Source organism: Notolepis coatsorum (genome assembly GCF_963971535.1).
Source record: "Notolepis coatsorum genome assembly, chromosome: 20".
Classification (NCBI taxonomy): domain Eukaryota; kingdom Metazoa; phylum Chordata; class Actinopteri; order Aulopiformes; family Paralepididae; genus Notolepis; species Notolepis coatsorum.
In genome coordinates this window covers 70519537-70543689 of record NC_140184.1, presented here as the reverse complement: position 1 = coordinate 70543689, position 24153 = coordinate 70519537, and the positions used below count along the sequence as shown (strand labels likewise).

Here is a 24153-nt window from a genome sequence, read left to right as displayed (position 1 = left end):
GAAAGGCCACAGACCCCAGAACCGCCTGGGAGACAGAACCCCCGGTCATGTCCATGAGGTAAAACCTTACAAAGGGGCCCGGGGAGGACCATGAAGCTGCAGCACAGATGTCCTCCACCGAGGCCCCACCCAGCAGAGCGGCAGAGGCAGCCACCCCACGAGTGGAGTGCGCCCTGACGCCCCCAGGGGGATCCAGCCCGGCCAACGTGTAGCAGAGGGCAATGCCCTCGCACAACCAATGGGACAGGCGCTGTTTCGACAGTGCCTTACCGGCACGAGAACCACCGTGACAGACAAAAAGCTGATCGGTGACCCTGAGGTCCTGAGTACGGCTGAGGTAAATTCCCAAAGCACGGACCGGACATGACAGGTGAAGGTCCGCATCTAACTCACTAGCGTGAGGAGGCGGACGAAACGCCTGAACCACAATATCCCTGGAGCGGAAGGAACTCCGGATATTCTTAGGCACGAAAGCAGGATTAGGCCGCAGAGTGGCACCGCAATCGGAACGAAAAGACAGGCACTCTGGACGTACCGAAAGAGCACAGAGCTCACCCACGCGTTTAGCAGAGGTGACAGCCAGCAAGAACGCGGTCTTGAAAGACAGCTGTCCCAACGGCGCTTGCTCAAGCGACTCAAACAGGGCCAAGGACAACCGACAGAGGACCAATTTAAGATCCCAACTCGGAGCCAAAGAGCGTTGCACCGGCTTAACGCGTCGAGCGCCAAGCAGGAAACGCTTCACAAGAGGGTGGCTGAACAAGACATCCCCCTCAAACTCCTCATGATAGGAGGATATAGCTGCTGCATATACCCTCACCGTCGAAGCCGACAGTCTACCAAGGAGAGACTGGAGATAACCAAGGACAGCATCCAGGGGGCAGGAGACTGGGTCCCGGCCCCCCGCCTTACACCACTCTTGGAACATACGCCATCTGCCCGCGTAAAGCGCGACAGTGGAGGGAGCATGCGCATTCCGGATGGTATTAACCACAGAAGGGTCCATCCTCTCCAGACTTAGCCTCCCACCAGCCACACCAACAGGCGTTGGCTCAACACCGGGTACTGGAACAGCAACCCGTGTTGCTGAGAGAGGGCCGTCGCCGACCAAGGAATAACCCAAGGCGGAGCGACCAGTAGCTGGATCAAGACCGGAAACCACACTGCCGTGCCCCGGTCCGGCGCGACCAGGATCACCGTCCTGCGCTCCCTCCGTATCCGCTCCAACAGCTGACCCAACAGCTGTACAGGAGGAAAGGCGTACAGAAGACCGGGCGGCCATGGAAAGATCGAGAAGGCATCCACCCCCAAGGGGGGATGATCTGCTCGACTGACCGAGAACCACAAGGGGCACTTGTGAGAGCGCCGGCTCGCAAACAGATCTACCGAGGCCTCCCCGAAACGATCCCAGATCTGTCTGACTATGTCGGGGCGGAGTTCCCACTCGTCGCAACGAGGACCGCCCCAAGACATCATATCCGCGCCCACATTCTCTGCACCAGGGCTGTGGAGCGCCCTCAGACTGCGCAGCCTGCAAGATGCCCATAGCCAAAGTTCGACCGCCGCCCGGTGTAGGCGGATGGAACGAGTCCCACCCTGCCTGTTGATATACGCCGCTGCCGTCATACTGTCCGTTCTGACCATAACGTGCTCGCCTACCACCAGGTGGCCGAACCGTTTGAGGACCAGATGATTGAATTTGGATATTTTTTTTTTTTAAGCTTTATTTTTTAGCGTTTATCGCTTTTCTGGTCAAGCATGACCGACAGAAACAGGTTGAAATGGGATGTAGAGCAGGGGAAGACATTCTCAGAAATGACGGCGGGTCCGGGAATCGAACTCGTGTCCCCCAGATCCGTGACAAGCACGGTTTTCCCCGACGCAGAAATAGCGCCGAGATATGCGGTGAGCTACGGGAGCTCCCCTTTGAATTTGGATCTTAAGCCACTTTAAATGAAAATGTATTTGAAGAACAATACAGCAATCACTCATAACAAGATAAATAAATTAAATAATACAAATTAAAGTGGAAGTGTACTTTAAATAACTAAAAAAATAATAATAATAAAGAAATAACTAGCAGCATCTGCCCCCAGCACCGCGGCTGATGGGGCTGTAACTTGGTCCAGGACCAGGAGGGTGACGTGGAACAGCTGTAGGGGGAGAGGGGGATGAGTCAGATCAGACAGACTTCTAGGTCTTTTGTTTGCTGTGTGTGAGAGGAGTCTGTGTATGTGTGTGTGTCTTAAGGCCTCTGCATGCTACAGAAACTGCAAAGCAACTGCACCACAACATCGACAAAGCAACGGTGTTGCAGACACTCTACCTTTATGCTTCTGCAAAATCAACGCGCAGCCTATGTAACATTGTACCCCGTACGTAGCTAGGTTCCCTAGATAGATGACGCTTCCCTTCTCAACCAACCCATTGATAACAAGCAGAAAAATAAGCATAATTTTTACTTCCGGGCGGGGGGTTTCAAAATAAAAGAGCGAGTCTAAAAGCACCGTAAATACGTTTATTTTTTACAATATCTAACGTTACACGAACCTAAACTAATCTAAAGTTAGTTTAGGTTCGTGTTAACGTTAGATAATGTACAAAATAAACGTATTTCCGGTGCTTTTAGTCGTCGCTCTTTTATTTTGAAATCCCCCGACCGGAAGTATTATAGTGTCTGTTGCTAGCAGCTTAACTTTTGTCAGCCGGTTCTGTGCTTTTTAACGTAACTTCATTAGTTTCCAATGGAGAGGAGAGAAAGACCGGCTCACATGCAGCTCAAACTACCTGTTGGAATAAATTAATTGATTGATGTTTAACTTGTCCCTGTGTGTGTCCAGTCATTTCGACTAGCAAACGTTGTATTTAACATTACCTCAGGATACCATTGTATTTAGTTGGTTAGCTATGTAGCTAATGTGGATAGCATTTTGAATAGCACCAATGCTAGCTGGCTGGCTACAGCTTTATTTACTAAATTATGGAGGCTTTTTAATCGTCAAGGTAAGAGAGGATTTGTCATGATCAACTGAAGGCGTATGCTATGGAACACTATGTGCTTGGGTTTTCAGAAAAAGGCCAGTTATGACGTTAATTATTTAGCTAATATTGATAGCATAGCTTGCTGGCTACAACAATGGCGGATGGTATTCCTCGCTGCGGGAGTCGGACCAATATTATTCTATGACAGCCCCGCCCCCATTCACTACCAACCAATCACTGCTACGCAATACCAACGCAACAGGTGTTTAGATTAGATTTTGGAGACAGGTACACAACATCCTCGCAACACAGTCTACAAGACTCTCTGCAACAAGCGCGTTGAAATCGTGCCGATGTTGTGTTGAAGTTGCTTTGAAGTTGCTGTAGCATGTAGAGGCCTTTACTCTGATCGCTGTGTGAGTGAGAGGAGTGTGTGTACTGTGTAATTTGTGTGTGTGTCTTACTCTGATCGCTGTGTGAGTGAGCGGTGTGTACTGTGTAATTTGTGTATGTGTGTGTGTCTTACTCTGATCGCTGTGTGTGAGTGAGAGGAGTGTGAATGTGTGTGTGTCTTGTATTTGTGTGTGCAGGGGAACAATGTTTTCAATGTCCAAAATTTGCTATGGGATCATCATGTTATGATGTTGTCTGGAACCCTGAGAAGCCACTCTCACAAAGATAGGTAGTGCACAACATTTATTTTTTTTTCTTTTTCTTTTTTATGACTAATCGACGCAACAATTTCTCGTCGTCGATTATGTCGACTAATCGTTGCAGCCCTAACATACAGGTTCCTCTAATTGGTTCAACAGTCACGTCTAGCTGCTATAATTTACATTTACATTTAGTCATTTAGCTTTTGCTTTTATCCAAAGCGGCTTACAAGTTCTGTACAACAGGTCAGCAAGAAGGGTACAACTCTGGCAGCTAAGTAAGAGTGTTGAACTTTGGTGCTACAGTCTTGAGTGCATAGTAGTAGGTAGTCATATAGGCAAGGAAGATTACTTAGTAGAAAAGTGCATGATATTAAAAGACAGTACAAAGGTTAGTTTCTGTTTCTTTTTTTTGTGGCCCATCAGACACATCTTGCTGCTCTGATTGGCCCAGCAGTCAGTTCTAGCTGAGTGATGCTCATCGGCAGCATAGTGTCATTGTGAACAGAAGGCCATGTCCCCCCTCAGTTATTGCAAAGAATAATTTTTTTTTTTTTTTTATGACAGTATTTATATATTTGTATATTATATACTGTAACCAGGGCCGCCTCAGGGGGTGTGCGAGCAGTGCGGTCGCACAGGGCCTCGCGGGAAGGGGGGCCTCCCGCGAGACCCTTTTTCATCACAGACCTAAAATCTAGTTTTGCTTACATGCTTATATATTTCACATTAGACGCTTGTAGAATAGTGTTCCGGGCTCTGCGGCTCTACTGCTCTGCAGATAGACATGTTTGTAGAATAGTGTTCCGGGCTCTGCGGGCGGCTCTGGGTTTTTCTTTTGTGCAAAGCATCATTGGAGGACTAACACTAGGGGGAGCCGAGCTGGTTGGCGTCGGTCTGGTAGTCGGTAGAGAGATGTGAAGAAGACCGGATCCACGAGGGAAGGGGCTACAGCCAGGTACAGGATCTATTCAGCGCTATCCAGAGGAGCGAGTGGATGTCTTTTGAAAAGCAGCATGGAGCAGAAGAAATAACACTGTGTGCCATAAGCTTGTTATCAATACCAAGTATGATTAGGTTATGCCAAGACGAAGAGGACGTTCGGCAGATGGACTGAAGATGAAAGTTGTTGCGTGTTAGAACCTTCAGTCAGGCTATAGCTATGTCTGCTAGTAGCAATTAGCTAAAGGCAGGGACCGGTAACTAGCGTTAGCTAGCTACGTTATCGAGTGCTGTTCCGGGGGGACAATATCATGGATGGGACTGGTACTTTTCATCTCCACGGTATGAAAATGCGTCGACGTCGTCTCCTTCCAACTTTGCCATTGAATCTGCGTTAGGGTGAGTTTTTCAAGCAATCTATTCTGTTCCCGCTGTGGTCTCTCTCTCTCGCTACACCCACCCGCCGTGGTCTCTCTCTCTCTCTCTCGCTACACCCACCCGCCGTGGTCTCTCTCTCTCTCTCTCGCTACACCCACCCGCCGTGGTCTCTCTCTCTCGCTACACCCACCCGCCGTGGTCTCTCTCTCGCTACACCCACCCGCCTCTCTCTCTCTCTCTCGCTACACCCACCCGCCGTGGTCTCTCTCTTGCTACACCCACCCACCCGCCTCTCTCTCTCTCTCGCTACACCCACCCACCCGCCTCTCTCTCTCTCTCGCTACACCCACCCGCCGTGGTCTCTCTCGCTACACCCACCCGCCCCTCTCTCTCGCTACACCCACCCGCCTCTCTCTCTCTCTCGCTACACCCACCCGCCGTGGTCTCTCTCGCTACACCCACCCGCCGTGGTCTCTCTCGCTACACCCACCCGCCCCTCTCTCTCGCTACACCCACCCGTCTCTCTCTCTCTCTCTCTCTCTCTCTCTCTCTCTCTCTCTCTCTCTCTAGAAGCATTTCTCTCTCAATTCAATTCAAAAAGCTTTATTGGCATGAAATTTCACAAATGTTGCCAAAGCACAATTATGACATAAACAGCAAACAATATAAGATCAAAAGAAATAAAGGAGATGGTGCGGTGAGTAAAACATGGTACATGTATATACAGTATATGTGTCCTACTGGTTGTCCCTTTTCTTGTGACATGAATTGACATATTCTGCAGCTAAAACTGCACATTCTTTCTGTTCCCCCAGGAGGAATGGCAATGTCTGCACTTCTGTCATACTTTGGAATTCTGGGGAAATTATTTCAATTCAAATATTCCTCCCTAATATTTCTGTAATTTTCACATTGTGTTAGGAAGTGTAGTTCTGTCTCTACGGCTCCCTCATCACAAAGACAGCACAACCTCTCCTCTCTGGGCAGCCAGGTCTGTCTGTGTCTGCCCTTCTCTATCGCCAAACCATGGTCACTCAGTCTGTACATTGTCAGATTCTTTCTTAGATTCTTATCAGTTACTGTGCTGAGGTAGTCTGCCACAGTATACTGTCTGTTTAGGGCCAAATATGTTTCTAATTTGTGTTGTGATTGTGTGAGTTGATTCCAATACGTAATGTATTTATCTTTTTCTTTGGTTATAATTTGGTTAGGTCTAATCTTCTGAGGCTGGCTAGGGTTTGTGATGTCAGAGTGTGAGATGTCAGCCAGTTTCATTATGAGTTGACAAAAGGGGCTCTTTGTAAGTCTCTCTCTCTCTCTCTCTCTCTCTCTCTCTCTCTCTCTCTCTCTCTCTCTCTCTCTCTCTCTCTCTCTATAATTGACAGTTGACTGTATCATGCCCAGCCTCGGGCAGCGCTATTATTTAAGAATATGTTGACTGTATGTCCAGCCTCGGGCAGCGCTATTATTTAAGAATATGTTGACTGTATAAAAAATATATATATATATTATATAATTTTATTTTTTTTTTACCTTTAGGGGGGGGGGGGGGGGGGGGCTCGCGTTTAAATCTCGCACAGGGCCTCGCATTTCTCCCAGGCGGCCCTGACTGTAACTGTATAACTGTAACACTGTATATTATAAGTTTATCCTGCTCAAAGCACTTCACCATTTTAATATTGTGTGTATTGAGCCGTACTGTATTGTAGCCATTCTCCAATCTGTTAAATAAAGTTTTCATTCATTCATTACACTACTGTACGTACACAATCATACGTGTAAAACCGACAAGATTGCAGCAGAGTAGATTTTCGAGTGATGACAGACTGTCACAGACAACTAATTGTATTCACCTCCCGCCCTTCCCACGCGCCATGAACCACTGAGCTACTGTGATACAGTGCTTGCGCAGTCAGTCGATTTTAGCTAGTAGTCAGACTTTGCTAGCACAGAATGTCTCACTCGCAGAAAAGAAAAATATCAGATTAGGATTTTCGAAACGTCCTGCCGGTCCCAGTGACAGTCCACTAAATCTGATAAACGTCAGAGAGAGACAGAGACGACAGGTTCAGCCTCAGCATCAGGTATTGAAGAGTTAACTGAGTCTGTTCCTCTATACCTCCCCTCGGGCGCCAGGGGCTTCCACTGAGGGGTGATGCAAATAGGGATGGGGTGTTATGGCAGCTGATGATGGAAAGAGTGCGCACCGAGTCTGATCCCGAGTTGAAGAATTGGCTCCAAAAGAGAGACAACTGGATGTCCAATAACATCCAAAACGAAATCTTACAGCTGTTTGCCCATGATATTCAGCGACAAATTAGAGGCAAAGCATCCAAAAGCCCATTCTTTGGCTTGAGCGCTGACGGAATTACTGATGTCACTGGAAAAGAACAATTCTCGTGTAATATACAGTTCGCCGATGACAACTTGGAAGCTCAGAACTTCTTTTGGGGTTTTTACAATGCCCGGCCCAGACACAACAGCCGAGACGCTGTTTTTTTGTATAAAAGACATTCTTTTACGCCTCGACCTGCCCATGGAGAGGCTGATAGGATACTGTTTTGACGGGGCCAGCAACATGTCTGGGGGGTACAGGCTAGACTAAAGGAAATGTGTCCCGACTCTGTTTTTCTCCACTGCACAAAAAAAAATCTCAAAGGCCGCACCCCCTACCGATTTAAAGTTTCAATGTGCCTGTTAACATTCCACAATAAGTACTTTGTGACTGAATTAAAACATAATTGTACTGGATCTTTAATAAATCAATCTAATGTGCATATATTTAATGCATAACTGCATTTTCTGTCTCGCATTATGTTCCTGCTCTGTTCCATCAGGCTCCACTGTTCCTGCTTTTCCTGGACTGCGTGTGGCAGATAATGAATCAATATCCTGCTGCATTTGAATTCACGGAGACCTACCTGACGGTGTTGAGTGACAGCATGTGGATCCCTGTGTTTAGTACCTTCCTCTTCAACTCTCCCCAGCAGCACGCTGAGCACTTACTGGTGAGCCACACGTCACTCAGACTGTACCTAACCCTCCTTTGTGCATGGTGGATACTAGTCATCTTGTCCATTGTCCATTGTGAGGACCACAATGGAAATAAGCCGTAAGGTTTTATTGTGTTTTAATCCTCAACGATTTTAGATTATATGTCATGGCTGTACATGTGTGTACCAGTATTGTATGTCATTTTGATTGTCAAATCAATTCAATCAATCAATCAATCCAGCCAGTATGTTCAGAAAGATGCAACTCTTCTGAACTTCAAATGTTTTTACCAACCAGAGAACTGCAATTACTGTTTACTTTTACTCTTACTCATAGTATATATTCAGATAAAAAATGTCTATCGTCTATATTTATTGTAATGCATAATATTTATTGTAATGCAGGGCTGTACGCTAAGCTTTTTCACTAGGGGCACACTTGCCCCTAAATGAGAAATTTAGGGGCAAAGAATATTTTTTAGGGGCACATTTTTAAATAACTATTTTACCATTATAGTAGGGCTGGGCGATATGGCCTCTAAATGATATCGCGATATTTTGACATGCATCAAAAATGCTTGATTTAACCCTTTGATGCATACAGTCACGCCAATATGATGATTATAATAAGTCCCTGCAACATATGTTTGCATTATTAAACCATGAAGATGCTTTAAAAAATAATTTTTTTTTTTTATCCACTTTTTCTCCCATTTTTCTATATTTTCTCCCATCCCAATTTCGTATCATCCAATTCAACCCTCCCCTGTCACGAACGCTGTTTCTTGCCTCCCACAAGCCGGCTGCAATGTGGACTAAGTCATACATAGCACAAGTCCCCTCCGGTACTTGAGGTAACAGCAGTCGCATCTTTTCACCTGCGCAGCTCGATCTCTCAGTGTCGAGGAGTAACGCGTGGGAGGCTCACGCTGCCCCCGACACTTCCTGATTCTACTGCGCAGGCGCACCAACCGACTTGTAGGAGTCGCTTGTTCACAACGTTCGATCCCCACCCTTCAGTTTCCCTCCCCGTAATACGGCCAATGTGTATTACTGCGGACGACCAGCTAAACTGAAAACAATGTGGAGAGCTGGATTCGAACACGCGAACCCTAGCGTCTCCACACTGGTGGCGAGTGCCTTGCCCACTACACCACCTAGCCGCCCGCTTTAAAAAATAATTTAATGAAAATGTACTAAGAGTAGTCTACTGACACACTAATAAAAAAAATTATTTACATCTAAGACAATTTATATAAAAACTCGTGGGTGCCTTTTACACAGTACTGTGTTTTCTATCCACTTTAGCCAAACACACACACACACACACATATATATATATACACACACACTACTGTGAGAAAATAATAATCACACAGACTTAATGATTTTAGAATATTTCAGATAATGAAATTAAATGTTTATATCATCAACTATCCAGTTAGTATTTATACTGTGTGTAACATTTGGCTACTTTAAATCATTGAATGTAGAGAGAGAGCGAGAGAGAGAGAGAGAGAGAGAGAGGGGGCGAGAACGAACAAGAGAGCCAGCCCCCCCCTTCGGGTTTTGATCGTCTAAGCTGCCGTAGGTGATGACGTCACACTCGAATGTAAACAGGAAGAGATGGAGACACACGGAGATGGAAATTCAATGATATACAGAAATGAATAACCAATAAATATGAAGTTATGTTTAAACTTCTGTTGTCAAGCGTTGTCAATATAACTCACCCCCTTTCCTCACGAATGGAACTAGTCTTGTGGAGTCCGCTTTGACCGTTTTCCAGGGTTAGCAGAGATCGCTAGTTAGCTTAGCATAATCCTAATGGTAGCTACCGTTAGCTCATTGCTCGTGTCAATTAAATTGCATGTTATTAAAGGTCCGCGCTGGTCTGTCTAATGAAATTACAACCGCAACATTATATTGCACTGTACAGCCCTGGTTGTAGGCTAATGTTTTACTACAATTTGTATGGATTAATTTAGGAGTGAAATGCGAATGAAGGGTTGAAATCACCACTCGCAAGCTTGCCCCCAGATATTATTTTAAACTCGCACGGACCAAATTAGGGGGCAATTTGCGATCATATCATCGCAGTGTACAGGCCTGTAATGTATAATGTAATGTACACTGTTTCTTTTTCTCATATTTTTATATTCGGGTCTAATTGTATTGCCTATATTTATGTATTTCTACTATTACCCTGTCCATGCCTCTACCTCCCCTCCCCCATGCTGCTATGACACCCGGATTTCCCCAAGGGGATCAATTAAGGAATATCTTTTCTTATCTTATCTTGTCTTCTTAAACTCGTTAGAGATGCACACAGAGGTCCATACAGAAGTAGGCAAACTATTTAAAATGTTACCTTGATTAAAATTAACCTTGCTCTCACTCTACTTTGCAAAGGGTAAGAGTGCTTCTCTGGGGGAGGAGAAAGCCCTGTGTTTCCCCCCCGTCTGGGACTGGTCACAGCAGTTCTCCCTGAAAGACCAGACCCTCTTCAACAACCCCATTTATGTTGGCAAGGGAGCTACCCGTGTTCAGAACGGAACAGTGAAAACCTTCAGGCGGACCAAGGTCAGTCTACGTTGAGCATGGGAATGTAAATAAATGATTTGAAATGTTTCTGAGGTTCTGACTGTTCCAGACCTAATTGTCTCTAGTATCGTAGCCCTGCTGTATTCCATCATGTTCCTGCTTATTTAGCCCCCAGCTTTTCTTACATCTTTGACGCCTCTTTTAATCTGTAAGCCGTATTTCGCCTAAAGGTACATGCCTAAGTAAATGGAAGATTGCTCCACTTCTGCAAGGTCAATTTGCATGTTCTTGGTATCTAGGAACATCTAGGGACCTGGGGGTATGTATTTCCAGTGTCAGAAATATTGTGTCTGTTACTAGGCTTGATAATATTGTGATGAAACAAAGGAGAATATAAATTATGATTTATGATTTTTGCATCTTTGATCAAAAATTGATACGGGTAGGAGAAAATGCTCACTGAGCTCATTCACCACCTTATTGAGATCATGTGTACAAACAATCTAAGCAAATGAACCGCGGGAAGATGATTAAACAGAAGGATTTGTAGATACAGTAATTAATAATAATCGATTTTAATTATAAATTCATATTTGACCTTGAACTTGACCTTGACCTTATTATGGCCAAATCATACATCTATGGATAGGGAAAATGCTCATCTTTCCAATGGCAGGGTTGAATCTGGATTTAGTCATTTCCTTGCGGTTTTTACGATAATTAGCATTTTCTGATAAATTTGTATTTCCGATAAATCGTATAAAACATCGGTAAAAATTTAAATATACACTTTGACTACTGTTTTTGATAGGGTTATGGTCTTTACTCTTGGCTACAAAAAAAGAATATTTAAAAACATTGACCTCTTAACATCCAAGGGCCCACATGTGGACGACTCTTTGCCGACCTCTAGTGGCTCGGGTGTACATTTCTTTTAATACAATATATAGATATAATTAAAGCCCTATTTGTTGCCTGTCGATTGCCCTTTCAGGTGACAAAATCCGTTCAGCGGTTCTCGGGTTACATGCCAATATGTGAGGCGTGCCCCAAAGTACGCAAAAGTACACATTACCACCCCCGACTCCCGGGGCTCTAGCTCCGTCAATCATTTGGCGATCTCGAAAGTCTTTGCACAGGGTTGTAGCCAATGAGTGTGGCTTTCCAATGATACCCCATGATATGATAATTGGGGATCTAATACGCTTAACAGGTCTCATTGACCGCCACGCTGTTTCCCCATCTCTACTCAATGGCGCCGGCGTTTGACAGGCATTGTTCATAGTCCAACACTGACTAACCAGTTAATCTCTACATACTTTAGTTTGTGCGCTATTCCATGCTAAACATCGCCCCTTTCCAAAATAATCCAGTCTTTTTTCCTAGATCGCGAGATATGACGCGTTATATGCATTATGCCCAAATCATTCGGGTTGCTCGCCTGAAACCCCAAATACTTCCAAATTAAAGGTATATACCATATACATATGTGTCTTCACAAAATCATCAAGGGGGGGGGGGGGTTGTCTACCCCGACACTGTGATCGGTACAAAAGCATGTTTTAGGTTAAAAAAATACCAGCAGGTTACCTAAAATAGACCGTACCTCAGTCAGAAGGTACTGCAAAATGAATAGATCCCAGTCGTCCCATGGCGATTGCAATTACTCGTGTATATTGGGCATGGCTATGATACGGGAAAGAATAGGTCTGAGGCACCAAATCTCCGACCAATTGCTATGTCCTGATCCACTCCGAGGCGGAAGCAGCCGGAGGTAACTCAGTACTGGAAGACAACTGATATCCCCAGTTCAAAAGGTAGGCGATACTGCCACCTGGTGGGATTCGATCGTCATTGCAATTCCAACGTAGGCAGCTGTGCCAGGGAGGCTCAGGCAGCTCCGAGCGAGTGTTTAGAACAGGGATCAAAGGAAAAAGATCAAAGGATCCAAAAACTAGTAAACTTGTTTTTGGCGCTCAAGCATTGGCGATGAAACACGAGTATACTCGTTTTTGGCTCCCCCAATGAGTTAAGTCCCACTGTACTTCAAACAATCTAGTTTGCATGCAAAGCCAACGGGTGTGTTGAAGACGCTGTCAGCTTGGCATTCCATCATACAATACAACACCCTCAGTCACCCAACACCTACGCAATACCATAAACCTGCTCAGTCTTTTCAACAAAGTTCTGGATATCAACGTTGACCAGGTCATGTGCCATTGGAAAAAATATTCCAATTTTATTTCCATCTGCTAGATCCGTTTTCCGTTTGTACGACGCAATAAACACCGAAAGCATATTGATTCTTGCATCTCGAAAGAGATCCAATGCACTTGAGTGTTTGTCTGGATCCACATAACAAGAGAGCTCTGCCCGGTAATATTTCGCCGATGCACAGAACGCACCATCCGGTTGAGAGTGGAGTGCAACTCGCCCGAAATCCACCAGGCGGCGGTGTTGAGCCGTTGCAATATCCGACACAGAGCCTTGCTGAATGAATTATTAATGGCAATAGCGAATAAAGGAAATAATGATCATAAAAACGAGTTAACTCGTTTCTGGCGCTCAACACATGGCGGCCAATAACAAGTATACTCGGTAATGGTGCAGAGACGGTTAAGCCCTAGTCCTATTTTCAGAAATTTCACCTAAAGGTACATGCCCAAGTAAATGGAAGATTGCTCCACTTCTACAAGGTCAATTTGCATGTTCTTGGTATCTAGGAACATCTAGGGGTTATGTATTCCCAGTAGTGATGCACCGATGTGAAAATTGTGGCCGATACCGATAACCGATATTAATATTGCTGTTCTGGCCGATACCGATATTTACCGATGTCGATATCTCTGTATAGAAAACACTTTTTTATGATAATCAAATAAAGAGCTATTTTCCAAAACGCATAATTTTTTTTACTTTTGTAACTTATTTTCAGAAATGACTGATTTTTGAAACTATTTAAGGCCAAAACATGTAAAAAGAAAAAAAAAGATATAAAAAAAAAAAAAAAAAAAATAATATCGGATATCGGCCCCATCTTGATATCGGACCGATACCGATGTGTAAAAAAACGGCCATATCGGCCGATATTATATCGGCGGCCGATATATCGTGCATCACTAATTCCCAGTGTCGGAGATATTGTGTCTGTTACTAGGCTTGACTAAATTGTGATGAAACAAAGGAGAATATAAATTATGAAATCTTTTTGCATCTTTGCCGGTGAATAACACCATGTTACAATTGTGCAACCACCGAGCTCGCTCACTGAGCTCATTCACCACCTTCTTGAGATCAAGTGTACAAAAAATCTAAGCAAATGAATAAAGGGAAGATGATTAAACAGAAGGATTTGTAGATACAGTAATAAATTATAACCATTTGAATTATATATTCAAAATTGACCTTGAACTTGACCTTATTATGGCCAAATCATACATCTATGGATAGGGAAAAAGCTCCTCTTTCCAATTTGAATCAGCATTTTTCCGATAAATTCTTATTTTCGGTAAATCTTAAAGGGGACATGCATTGCTATTTCTTGCACTATTTGGGCAACTTTACACAATTCCTGTCAGTCTATGGAAGACATCTGTAAGGTTTATTTTTATTTTTTTAAATCATTGTTTTATATTTCTAATGGAGTACTCAAAAGCATCATTTTCCAGCCTCAGGATTTCAGCCTGTTATTGGATGGGCTTCGCCCATAAGCACTTTCAGTGAGTCACCCACACAGCGTGATACATACGAGAGAACGAGAGAGAACGAGAGAGAGAGAGAGAGAGAGAGAGAGATGTCCCCGACACACACACAGTCAAGTTTGTGTATGTCTGTGTCCCCGACGAGGGAGAGAGATGGCGCACACACACTTCTGCAGTCCCCCCCGCCGTCCCCCTCTCTCTCCCTCCCTCTCCTCGCTCGTTCTCTGCCTGTCAAACCCCGTTTGAGGAAGTGTCGGGTTACACTATGCCTACGTCCCCGACACACACGCAGTCAAGTTTGTGTGTGTGTCCGACGAGGGAGAGAGATGGCGCACACACATTTACACACACTTCTGCAGTCCCTCCCGCCGTCCCCCTCTCTCTCTCTCTCTCTCTCTCTCTCTCTCTCGCTCTCTCGCTCTCTCTCTCTCTCTCTATCGCTCTATATCTCTCTCTCGCTCTCCCTCTCGCTGTTCTCTGCCTGTCAAACCCCGTTTGAGGAAGTGTCGGGTTACAATGAAAATGAAATTTGTGGGCGGCATTGGCTCCAACCACAGAGCCAATCGGATCACAATCAGCTCCACCTGCGCCTCGTTACGTCACCTTGCGAGTCAAATCAGAATGACCTAATTAAATGGAGGAGGAAATTGTCGCAACTGAATGAGAGCAATCCGCCAATATGGTATTTAGAGACAGACCCATTGATACTAACTCCTATTACTATATAACAATGCTAAACACTGAAAAAAAGCCATTTATAATGCATGTCCCCTTTAAAAACATCGGTAAACAAACGTAGTGCTGAAAATATACACTTTGACTGCTGTTTTGATAGGGTCTTTGTCTTTACTCTTGGCTACATTTGAAAAAGAAACACAACATTAATTAATACGGTCTGTATTGATCGATTTGTGATTAGAAACAGCAGGGGGCTTAACAGGTTAACTGAACATGACTGAGGAACTCTGGAACTCACCATCCATATTACTGGAAAAGCCACCGCTGAGTTCTTTATGAAGTTCTTGGAACATTTATCAGCAGCACTCAGATGAAACACTAACATTGGGTCTCATTCTCGAACGAAGTTACGACAAAATATTTCGTCTTAGCCAGATTTCGGCCTATTTAAGACATATTAGGGCTGGGAGTGGGAGTCCTCAAATTTTCCTGAGATCTTATTTGAGAGCAGATCTAAGAGTGCTGAGGAGCACACTTAAATATGCTCTCAGCCCACAATCAAATCTCATGATTGATTGACTAATTTAAAATTTTATTATAACTTGACAGACTGTGTTCTCATAGTGATTCCTTCATGTTAACGCTACAGGCCTCCTTGGAATTAATTACTTGATCATAATTAAAATAAATATGACAATATTTGTACGATAAGAAATTATGCATTTGATGTCGGAAAAATAAATAATATGGATTAATCTGATCACAGGGCAGCTGGATTAACCATATCTGAACCAGCTATTTTGGACAAATGTATAATTACTTTAATTACTCAGATATTCAAACACAATTATGCAAATGAAATAATAATAATTTAATGCCTTCTGTGGAATTTGCATTTCTTATTTGTTACACATCTGTTTTAATGATTAATTATATACATTTGAAAGAATGCAGGTCAACATGCAATGTTCCCATTGATTGGTATACAATGGGACAGACCTTTGTTTGATTGATTGATTGATTGAAAACTTTATTAACAGATTGCAGAATGGGTACAGTACAGTACAGCTCAATTACATAAGGGAGTTTCGTCATTTTCAATTCATCATAACATATATGACACACACGACACAGATAGACAGTACTGCTACATCTATACATTTATGACGTACCAGATTTGCAAATACAGTACTGTTTGTGATACAAAAAGAGTCCAGAAAAGAGAGTACATTTGACGTAGAAACTGTTGGAGGAGGTTGGGTATAGGAGGGGTGGTAGACTTACACTGTACAAGCAAAACTGTACATTGGAATATTGACAAAACCATACTTGGTCATTTACTGTACATTGGAGGGGGTTGATATAGCTATAAACCTGCATTCCTTTGAATATATCATTAATCAATTAAACTTATATTGAAATACTCTATATAGCCTATACACCAACACTGAAATGACAGTGGATAAATAAATAAGAACTAAAGCTAATCGGTGGAAATAGACTGCATTAATATTCCATAACGAGTCTTGTTTGCGCCTACGAATGAACAGTAGCCTATAGGCTTAATTATGGAATAATAAGCCATACTGCGTTCATTCATTACGCCCGCCAGCCCATAGGCTATATATATATTATGTCATTAATTCATTCATATACAGTACTGCGCGCGCGCGCTGCGGCAGGTGTGTACCGCAAGCTGTATATGATGCCAATACATTAATCTAATCTAGTTTTGATGGGCACAAGCGTGATTATGAAACCTAGCCGCATTTCTCGGAGACGCTCTCTGATTGGCACTGACTGACGCTAGGTTTCGTAATCACGCGGCTCTCAAAGCACTTCCGCCATTCCATTTCACACAGCTGCGTCACCAGTTGCTTTATAAGGACTGTCGGGGGCGTGGTTTGTATGCAAATGACCTGAACAGGAACGCGCTTTGGAGTTTACGACAGAATGCCATTCTCCAAGCAGATATCGGATCATATAATTTCTGCGACTGTTTCAGCCACTTAAGACATATCTCCAGCACGTTCAGGACTCAGAGTGTACTTGTCATAGATTATGTCTCAGTGGTTCCAAGATAAGTCTTCCAGAATATATCTTTGAAAAAAATTCGGGAATGAGACCCTAACATTGACTCTATCATTATCAACTGAGCAACACCTTCTTAGATAGTTCAGAGACATACAGAGGGAAACGACACCTGCTGGTTCATTTCTGCACAGGCGCCTCAGAACGTTCTCACTTCACAGTTTGACAGTCTCTCGCGCGCACGCACACACACACACACACACACAAACTACAGTGCATTCCTCAAGCATCCGTGATCCCTAGTTCACCCTTCACTCTTCGCCTCAGTTGAATCCATGTACCTCCAGTGCACCATCATCACGTGATAAAAGAGAATCATTTCTGGACTCTGAGACTCTGAATATGCACTCTGGCTCTTGATGCATTTTGATATTTATTTATGCATTAGTGTGGAAGCTGGTGTGTTATTTTGTGTTGATATTCTTTATTTGACATTTATTTGTCATGTAAAGCTCAACTTTTTTAAATGTTGCACTGTGCACACACACAAGAAAACACCTGCTTGTCATGTGGCTGTTTAAAGAACCAGTACAATGATGTTAATTCAGCTTATCGTGGAATGTTAGTGTAATTTTTTCAGCTTCAGATGTATCATTTGATTTGGTATAACCGTTTTAATGCGCCCTCTCTGAGCACAGGGCCCTCTGTTCATTGAAATGAGATGTCCAGTTAGTATCATACATGAAGCTTTCAAATTTAAACAAATTAATGGACCCAGTGTTATCAGTTGCTATGGGAGATTAACATTGGCTAACCTGTGCTAGCATGTTGATAAATAAATTGTTGCTGTGGATGTTTTTGAACCACTAAAATGAACTATACTGTAGCTAACTACCGTACTTTTCGCACTATAAGCCGCACCTGACTATAAGCCGCAGCAGCTAAATTGAATGATGTGTACATATATAAGCCGCACTGGACTATAAGCTGCAGGTGTTTTAATGTTTAATTACCATATGTAAGGGTTCGTGCACAGAGGGGATTGTCGGGAAAGAGATGGCTGTTTGAGGAAGCTCCCATTTATTAACATTTCAACAAACAAGTTGCATATTTGCATAACAAGTGTTACCATTTAGTGCAATAGTATACTAAAAAAAGCAATATTTCGATTTTAAAATTTTCGGGTTTGGTCCACATATAAGCCGCACCGTTATATAAGCCGCAGGGTCGAAAAATGGGGGAAAAAGCCGCGGCTTATAGTCCGAAAAGTACGGTAGTTTCATTACCCATTACTGTGGTCTAGCTGGCTCATATTCTTTACAACTACTGACAACTGACAGACTGTCTGATGGACCAATCGTGGTAACCAGAGTAGAAGGTGTAATCTCTTCAGGGAAGCAGATAGGATATCCGAAAGGTTTGATTCTGTTGATATCCAGGGGGATAGAGATCATAGGGCTTTAGTCATAATTTTCACCAACAAACGATGGGGTAATGTTACATCCACATATCTGCTGTAAAAGAAAATGCAATGGGGAGCTCCAGTAGCTCACCGCGTACCTCGAACGCTATTTCGGCGTCGGGGACAACCGTGCGCGTCACGGATCTGGGGTAGCGAGTTCGACTCCCGGACAAGCCGTACTTTCTCAAGAGTGTCTTTCCCCCCATCTGTACCCCCATTCAACCTGTTTCTGTCGGTCACACTTGACCAGAGAAAAAGCGATAAACGCAAAAAGAACCAGCTGACTGGTAAAAGTAAAAAAATAAAAATGCAATGAGATTGGACAACAAGGTTTTCATTGTACTGAATCTTTAAGAATGAAGGTGGGGTGGGTGCGGCTGAGTGGCGCAGTGGGCAAGGCGCTCGCCACTAACGCAGGAGATGCTGGTATCGAGCCCAGCTCTCGGCGTTGCTACCGGCTTGACCGGTCGTCGTACTAACGCACAATTGGGCAGTGTTGGAGGGTGGGAAAGCCGGTGGGTGGGGATTGGCCGTTGTGGACAGTGACTCCTACAGGTCGGTTGGTGCGCCTGTACAGCAGAATCAGGAAGTATCGGGGGCAGCGTGAGCCTCCCACGCGTTACTCCTCGCCACTGAGAGATCGCGCTGTTCAGGTGAAAAGATGCGACAGCTGCCTCCTTGTGTACCGGAGGGGACACGTGATGCAAGGCTTGGTCCTCACTGCAGTCGACCAGTGGGAGGCATAGTCTAGCAACGTTCGAGACAGGGGAGGGGAGAATTGGAAATACGAAATTGGGATGGGAGAAAAATAGAAAATGGGAGAAAAAGTGGATATAAAAATAAATAAAAATGAAGGTGGGATGACAGTGGCTCAGGTGGTAGAGCGGTCATCTGGTAATCGGAAGGTTCCCGGTTCGAAGTGTGTTGAAGTGTCCTTGAGCAAAACACTTAACCCCTAATTGCTCCCGATGAGCAGGTTGGTACCTTGCATGGTCTCCTTTGCTGTCTGTGTGAATGTGTGAGTGAATGTGAGGAACAAAATTGTCAAGCACTTTGGATAAAAGCTGCTATATAAATGCACCATCTAAGAATCTGAAGTAAAAAGGTGTCATTGATTCAGTAGTTTGACAATCTTCCGCCTTCCCTCCAGAACAAGACCTACAGCTCCACGCTGCGAGGGAGGCCCCCGGCTCTGCGGAACGGACTGACGGACGGTCTGAACACGTTGACCCGGCGGAACTCCCTGGTGGTTCAGCTGAGGGCCGACTTCACCCAATTCAGGGAGGTGATCGAGAGCCCGTCGGAGCGTTTCTTCAGGGACCGCTTCTCCAGCCCTGTGGACCTGCAGGGCCTCCTCATGCCCCAGCTCCTCCCCTCGCACCTGGCCCTGTGGAGGCTCTACTTCCTGCGCTGGGTCCCCGAGGCCTCGATCCCCCGAGGGGGCCCCGTCATGGCCTACCACAAGCTGTCCCAGGTGGCGGATGAGATCGAGACGCTGCAGAGCCAGCTCCGGCAGTACAAGGGCCCCACACCGGCCGGCACCCCGGCCTCCACCCCCAACGGGCCGTCGTCGGACCACAGCAGGATGTATTTCAAGGCCGGCTCTCTCCACCCCGTGGCCCCGGAGTACCTCAGCTCCTCCTTCCCCTTCTCCCCGGTGGGGAACCTGTGTCGCCGCAGCATCCAAGGGACTCCCATCAGCAAGTTCCTGAACGGAGCCAAGATCTGGCTCTCCACAGAGACCCTGGCCAACGAGACGCTATGAGGACGTGCGGCCTCAGGGTTCTAGTGTGCTATCTCTCATCTACCCTTTTCCTCTATTTCTTTTTCTAAAACAGGAGGTTGTGAAATGTGATGCAATATTACAATGTTTTTAATATTTGTCGCTAACGCACAGGATGGAAAGTTGAGATTTCTGGTCTTGTTTTCGAAATGTTGGTAACTGTGTTGTCAGTGCCGTGGTAGTTTCTTACTTCAAGTGTCTGCAGTCAGGTTTCATCATTACAGTAGGGGAGTCCTGATGTAACACAGAGGCCACAGAGTACAACTGTACACATTCACTATTCCACAAGTACATTTGTGATATAGAAAACAATTATTTATATGACTTGGGATTTCACCACCTCCCCCCAATAATATCTATGATAAACTGTCCTATTGAAATCCTTTTCTGATCTAAGATCAGGCTGAAGGCTCCTTATCCGAGACTCGCTTGTGATTAATCGTGTGAAGATATTAACAACGAATGCAGTTTCTGTGTCTTTTTGTTCCTTTTGAGGGGTCTTTGGTAAGAACTCATCTAATGGACTGTAGTTGTTTGGCCTGACTAGTAATAATTGAAATGTGAAAATACCACCTTTCAACACAATACCAATAATGTATTTTCTAAAGAAAATGTACTTTTCTTCCAAAGTCTCAACTATATAGTCATATATATATATATTAGAAATTAAAAAGGAAAAGGGCTCTGATAAGCATTGCACTAACTGGTAAAGACGACCCATGCTAAAGGCTTGAGGCTGGTTTGATTGAATGGGATGGTGTCGTTTTGTTTAATTTTCTTTTTTGCACAAGATTGATATTTGCTCAAATGACACATCTCTCCAGGGTTTCTCTCTGTTGGTAGTAAATACATGTAGTCCAATTTCAGGGTTTTAATTGCTCATTTTAACCTATTTTTGTAGTAGAGATGAGGGCGTACCCTATATTATTTTGTAGTAACATATAATGCAGATGACACTTTGAAGAGTAAAATGGAGCTACGAAGAGTTAAAATCTGTGGTAGATATTTTCTTTTCTCTTTTTTTTCCCCTCGACATACTGTAGATTAGCTCGACATCTGGCCTTCTGGTAAGGTACTACACAGCATCTTGTCAGGTGAATGCTAACCAAATTAGTGGATAACCTAAAGCAGAAGATAGACAGGACTTGCAGGAAACAGGTTTCAGTCACCCACCAGATGGTTATCATTGACCTATCTCAAACTCCCTCACCCTCGTTTCTTGATCCTCCAATTGCTTTTAAGCAACAGTTGTGATTGGAGGATCAATGAAAGGAGGGCGGGGCTTGAGATGGGTCCACTGCCAGGCAATGACTGTGTGTAATGTGTTCACCTCTTGAAGAGGATTTTAGACATCCATCAGTTCTCAAACCCCGCTTGACTTTTATTTTTATAGATGAAGTGAAAGGATAATAGTTGTGTTGTCAGTTTTCTTATGTCCATATCACTATTTACCAACAATAACTATATCTACCCCTGGCATCTTGAGTTCCATCCACTGACTAAAATCCCTTATAGCTCCCAGTGCCAATCTGCTGTGTGTGTAAAACCCTCCCCAGAGTCTTAATTTTGAATGTACTTCACCTCTCCATCGTGAATGAAGCCACCACTCTTGTGTCGAACATTGGCTTATAATTGCTTAACACAGTGTGAACGACCAAGGTTTTGCATTTTGAAACGCCAACGAACATATGAGCAGAAGACTCTTGGGCTTGGCAGTGTTTTAGATATATTTTAGATGCACGTTTTCTGAACTGTATTGCAGCCAGTCGGAGCTGCGAGGTGAGTGAAACATTGATATCGAATGAAACTTTATGTATGGAGATGGGGTGAATATGCTGAGATTAGTAAAGAAATGTAATGATGCTGGTATGCTCCTTTAACAGTCTTGTAGGTACTAGTTGTGGACAATAGCGGGCCACTGGCCAGGCTGGATACCTGTCCTTGGCCATTTCATTGACTCATAGTTCATTGTTCAGATGACTTCAGATGATTCTCAGTCGGCCATAAGCTGACTGTGTTTTCATACAGATCCTTCTCCTCCACCAGCTATTATTGCACATCTAATTGAACTCGAAACAACTCTGAAAGATAGTTTGTTCTTGGAAAATAATTTTGGCATATATATATATTTTTATTGCTGGAATTTGGGTTCACTTACTACTTTCGAACAATGGTACTGAGTAACTTTTATTTGATTTTTTAGCCTTTTATTTAGTTTGTATTTTATGCTAAACTATTTATACTGTATACTGTACGCTTACCACTAGTTCACACTCTGTTGTGACTTCATGATGATTGTGTTTTTCATTTGGCACAATTTGATCCTGATGCAGATGCATTTGTTCACACAGCGATGGTTTCAAGCAGGAACACTAGGAGGACTTCCATTGAGCCTTTTCATAGTGCCTTGCAGACAACTGTGTTCCGAGTCTGTTCACTGTTTTCTAAGCCGCCAAGCTCTATTTAGAGTCACAGCATTTAGCCTAAATGTATTATAATTATTCCCACTCTGTGGATTCCTCCATTGAGAGGAAGTTGCAGTCTGAAACTGGGCTCATCTGTGTCTGGGAGAACTAGACCTTAAGGGGAAAGCTGGCCCGTAAAGACGGATCTCGGGACAGCTCGGTTAATATTCTGATCTCGGGACAGCTCGGTTAATATTCTGATCTCGGGACAGCTCGGTTAATATTCTGATCTCGGGACAGCTCGGTTAATATTCTGATCTCGGGGCTGCTCGGTTAATATTCTGATCTCGGGGCTGCTCGGTTAATATTCTGATCTCGGGACAGCTCGGTTAATATTCTGATCTCGGGGCTGCTCGGTTAATATTCTGATCTCGGGGCTGCTCGGTTAATATTCTGATCTCGGGGCTGCTCGGTTAATATTCTGATCTCGGGGCTGCTCGGTTAATATTCTGAGCACAAAATGTGTCCCAAAGCTAGGATCCAATCACGGACACTCTAATTGTGATGTCCATTGACAACGAATGGGAGACCGGCTTGGCTTTTACAACCAAATTAGCTTTATGAACCAGAACATAATCTATAGACAAAATAATGTCCACAGAGTCTCCTATTCAATGCCAGTGGAGAAACGCATATATTAAGAGTCCTTGGTCCCTTGTTTCTTGGGTTGGGAAAGACTTTATTCAGTACACAAATCTTGATAAAATTGTCTATAGGAAGTAGTATGAATGTTTCACGGGGGAGATTACAATTTTAATAGCCTAATTTATATATTGAACAATACTTTAAAAAATTTAATTTTCATGCTATTAGAGTTTTCTCTAAATGGATGTGGCTCCTTGGTGATTGGGTGCTCTCAGAGATGACCTGTGTTCTGTGACCTGGCAGCCTTCTGTTCTTATTGTATTGCCCTGTCCAGAGAAGAGGTCAATTTATGACCCCTTCAAAGCACAATACTTGTATTTGTTTGAGATTGGAATTTGCCTTACTGCATGCGCCCTGTTTAAAGCAAGGCATAGCTATTCCAAACAACGAAACCTCTGAACTCTGTCAAACTCTAGTACGAATTAGTCACGATACTTTTACCAAGGAACAAGTTTACAGCGAGCTCCTGAATGCAACATTAAGAACCATAAAAAAAAACTCAGAACTGAGAGGCGTCTGCCTCGGTCTCTCTTGTGAACTTTTTTTAATTTTTTTTGGAGGTTGCAAATATCACATTTCACAGTTGTCATAAATGCACCCTAATAGCTCTTGTAGTGTTGCAGTGATGTAATAATGAAGCTGTGAATGTGGAATATCAACACCCAAGTGTTTAAAGAAGTTGATACACAATTTACCAAGGAAAGTCGACTACAGTCTGACGTGGTGCACTTGTGCTCTCTAGAATCCTTGCATGTGGCAGACTTCATCCGACACACTGGGCTAAGTGAAGTTGGGTGGGACAGTGTGTGTATTCAATCCACCAGATAGAGCTAAATTAAACCATCGCAAGCTGCATCGGCACGTTTCTTTCATCTGGTGTCGAAGCTTCAGAAAGC

At 43.9% G+C, this 24153-nt stretch overlaps 1 protein-coding gene across 1 annotated transcript in view; it reads left to right on the top strand.

The window, feature by feature from the left end:
* mtmr10 (myotubularin related protein 10) overlaps positions 1–23799 on the top strand; it is a 122139-nt gene extending 98340 nt beyond the window's left edge. Inside the window, exons 14-16 of the mRNA XM_084337493.1 lie at positions 7793–7963; positions 10361–10531; positions 19515–23799. Coding sequence (XP_084193619.1) covers positions 7793–7963; positions 10361–10531; positions 19515–20129 — 957 coding nt within the window. The 3' untranslated portion in view covers positions 20130–23799. The remainder of the gene's footprint in view (positions 1–7792; positions 7964–10360; positions 10532–19514) is intronic.
* The last annotated feature ends 354 nt before the right edge of the window (positions 23800–24153 follow it).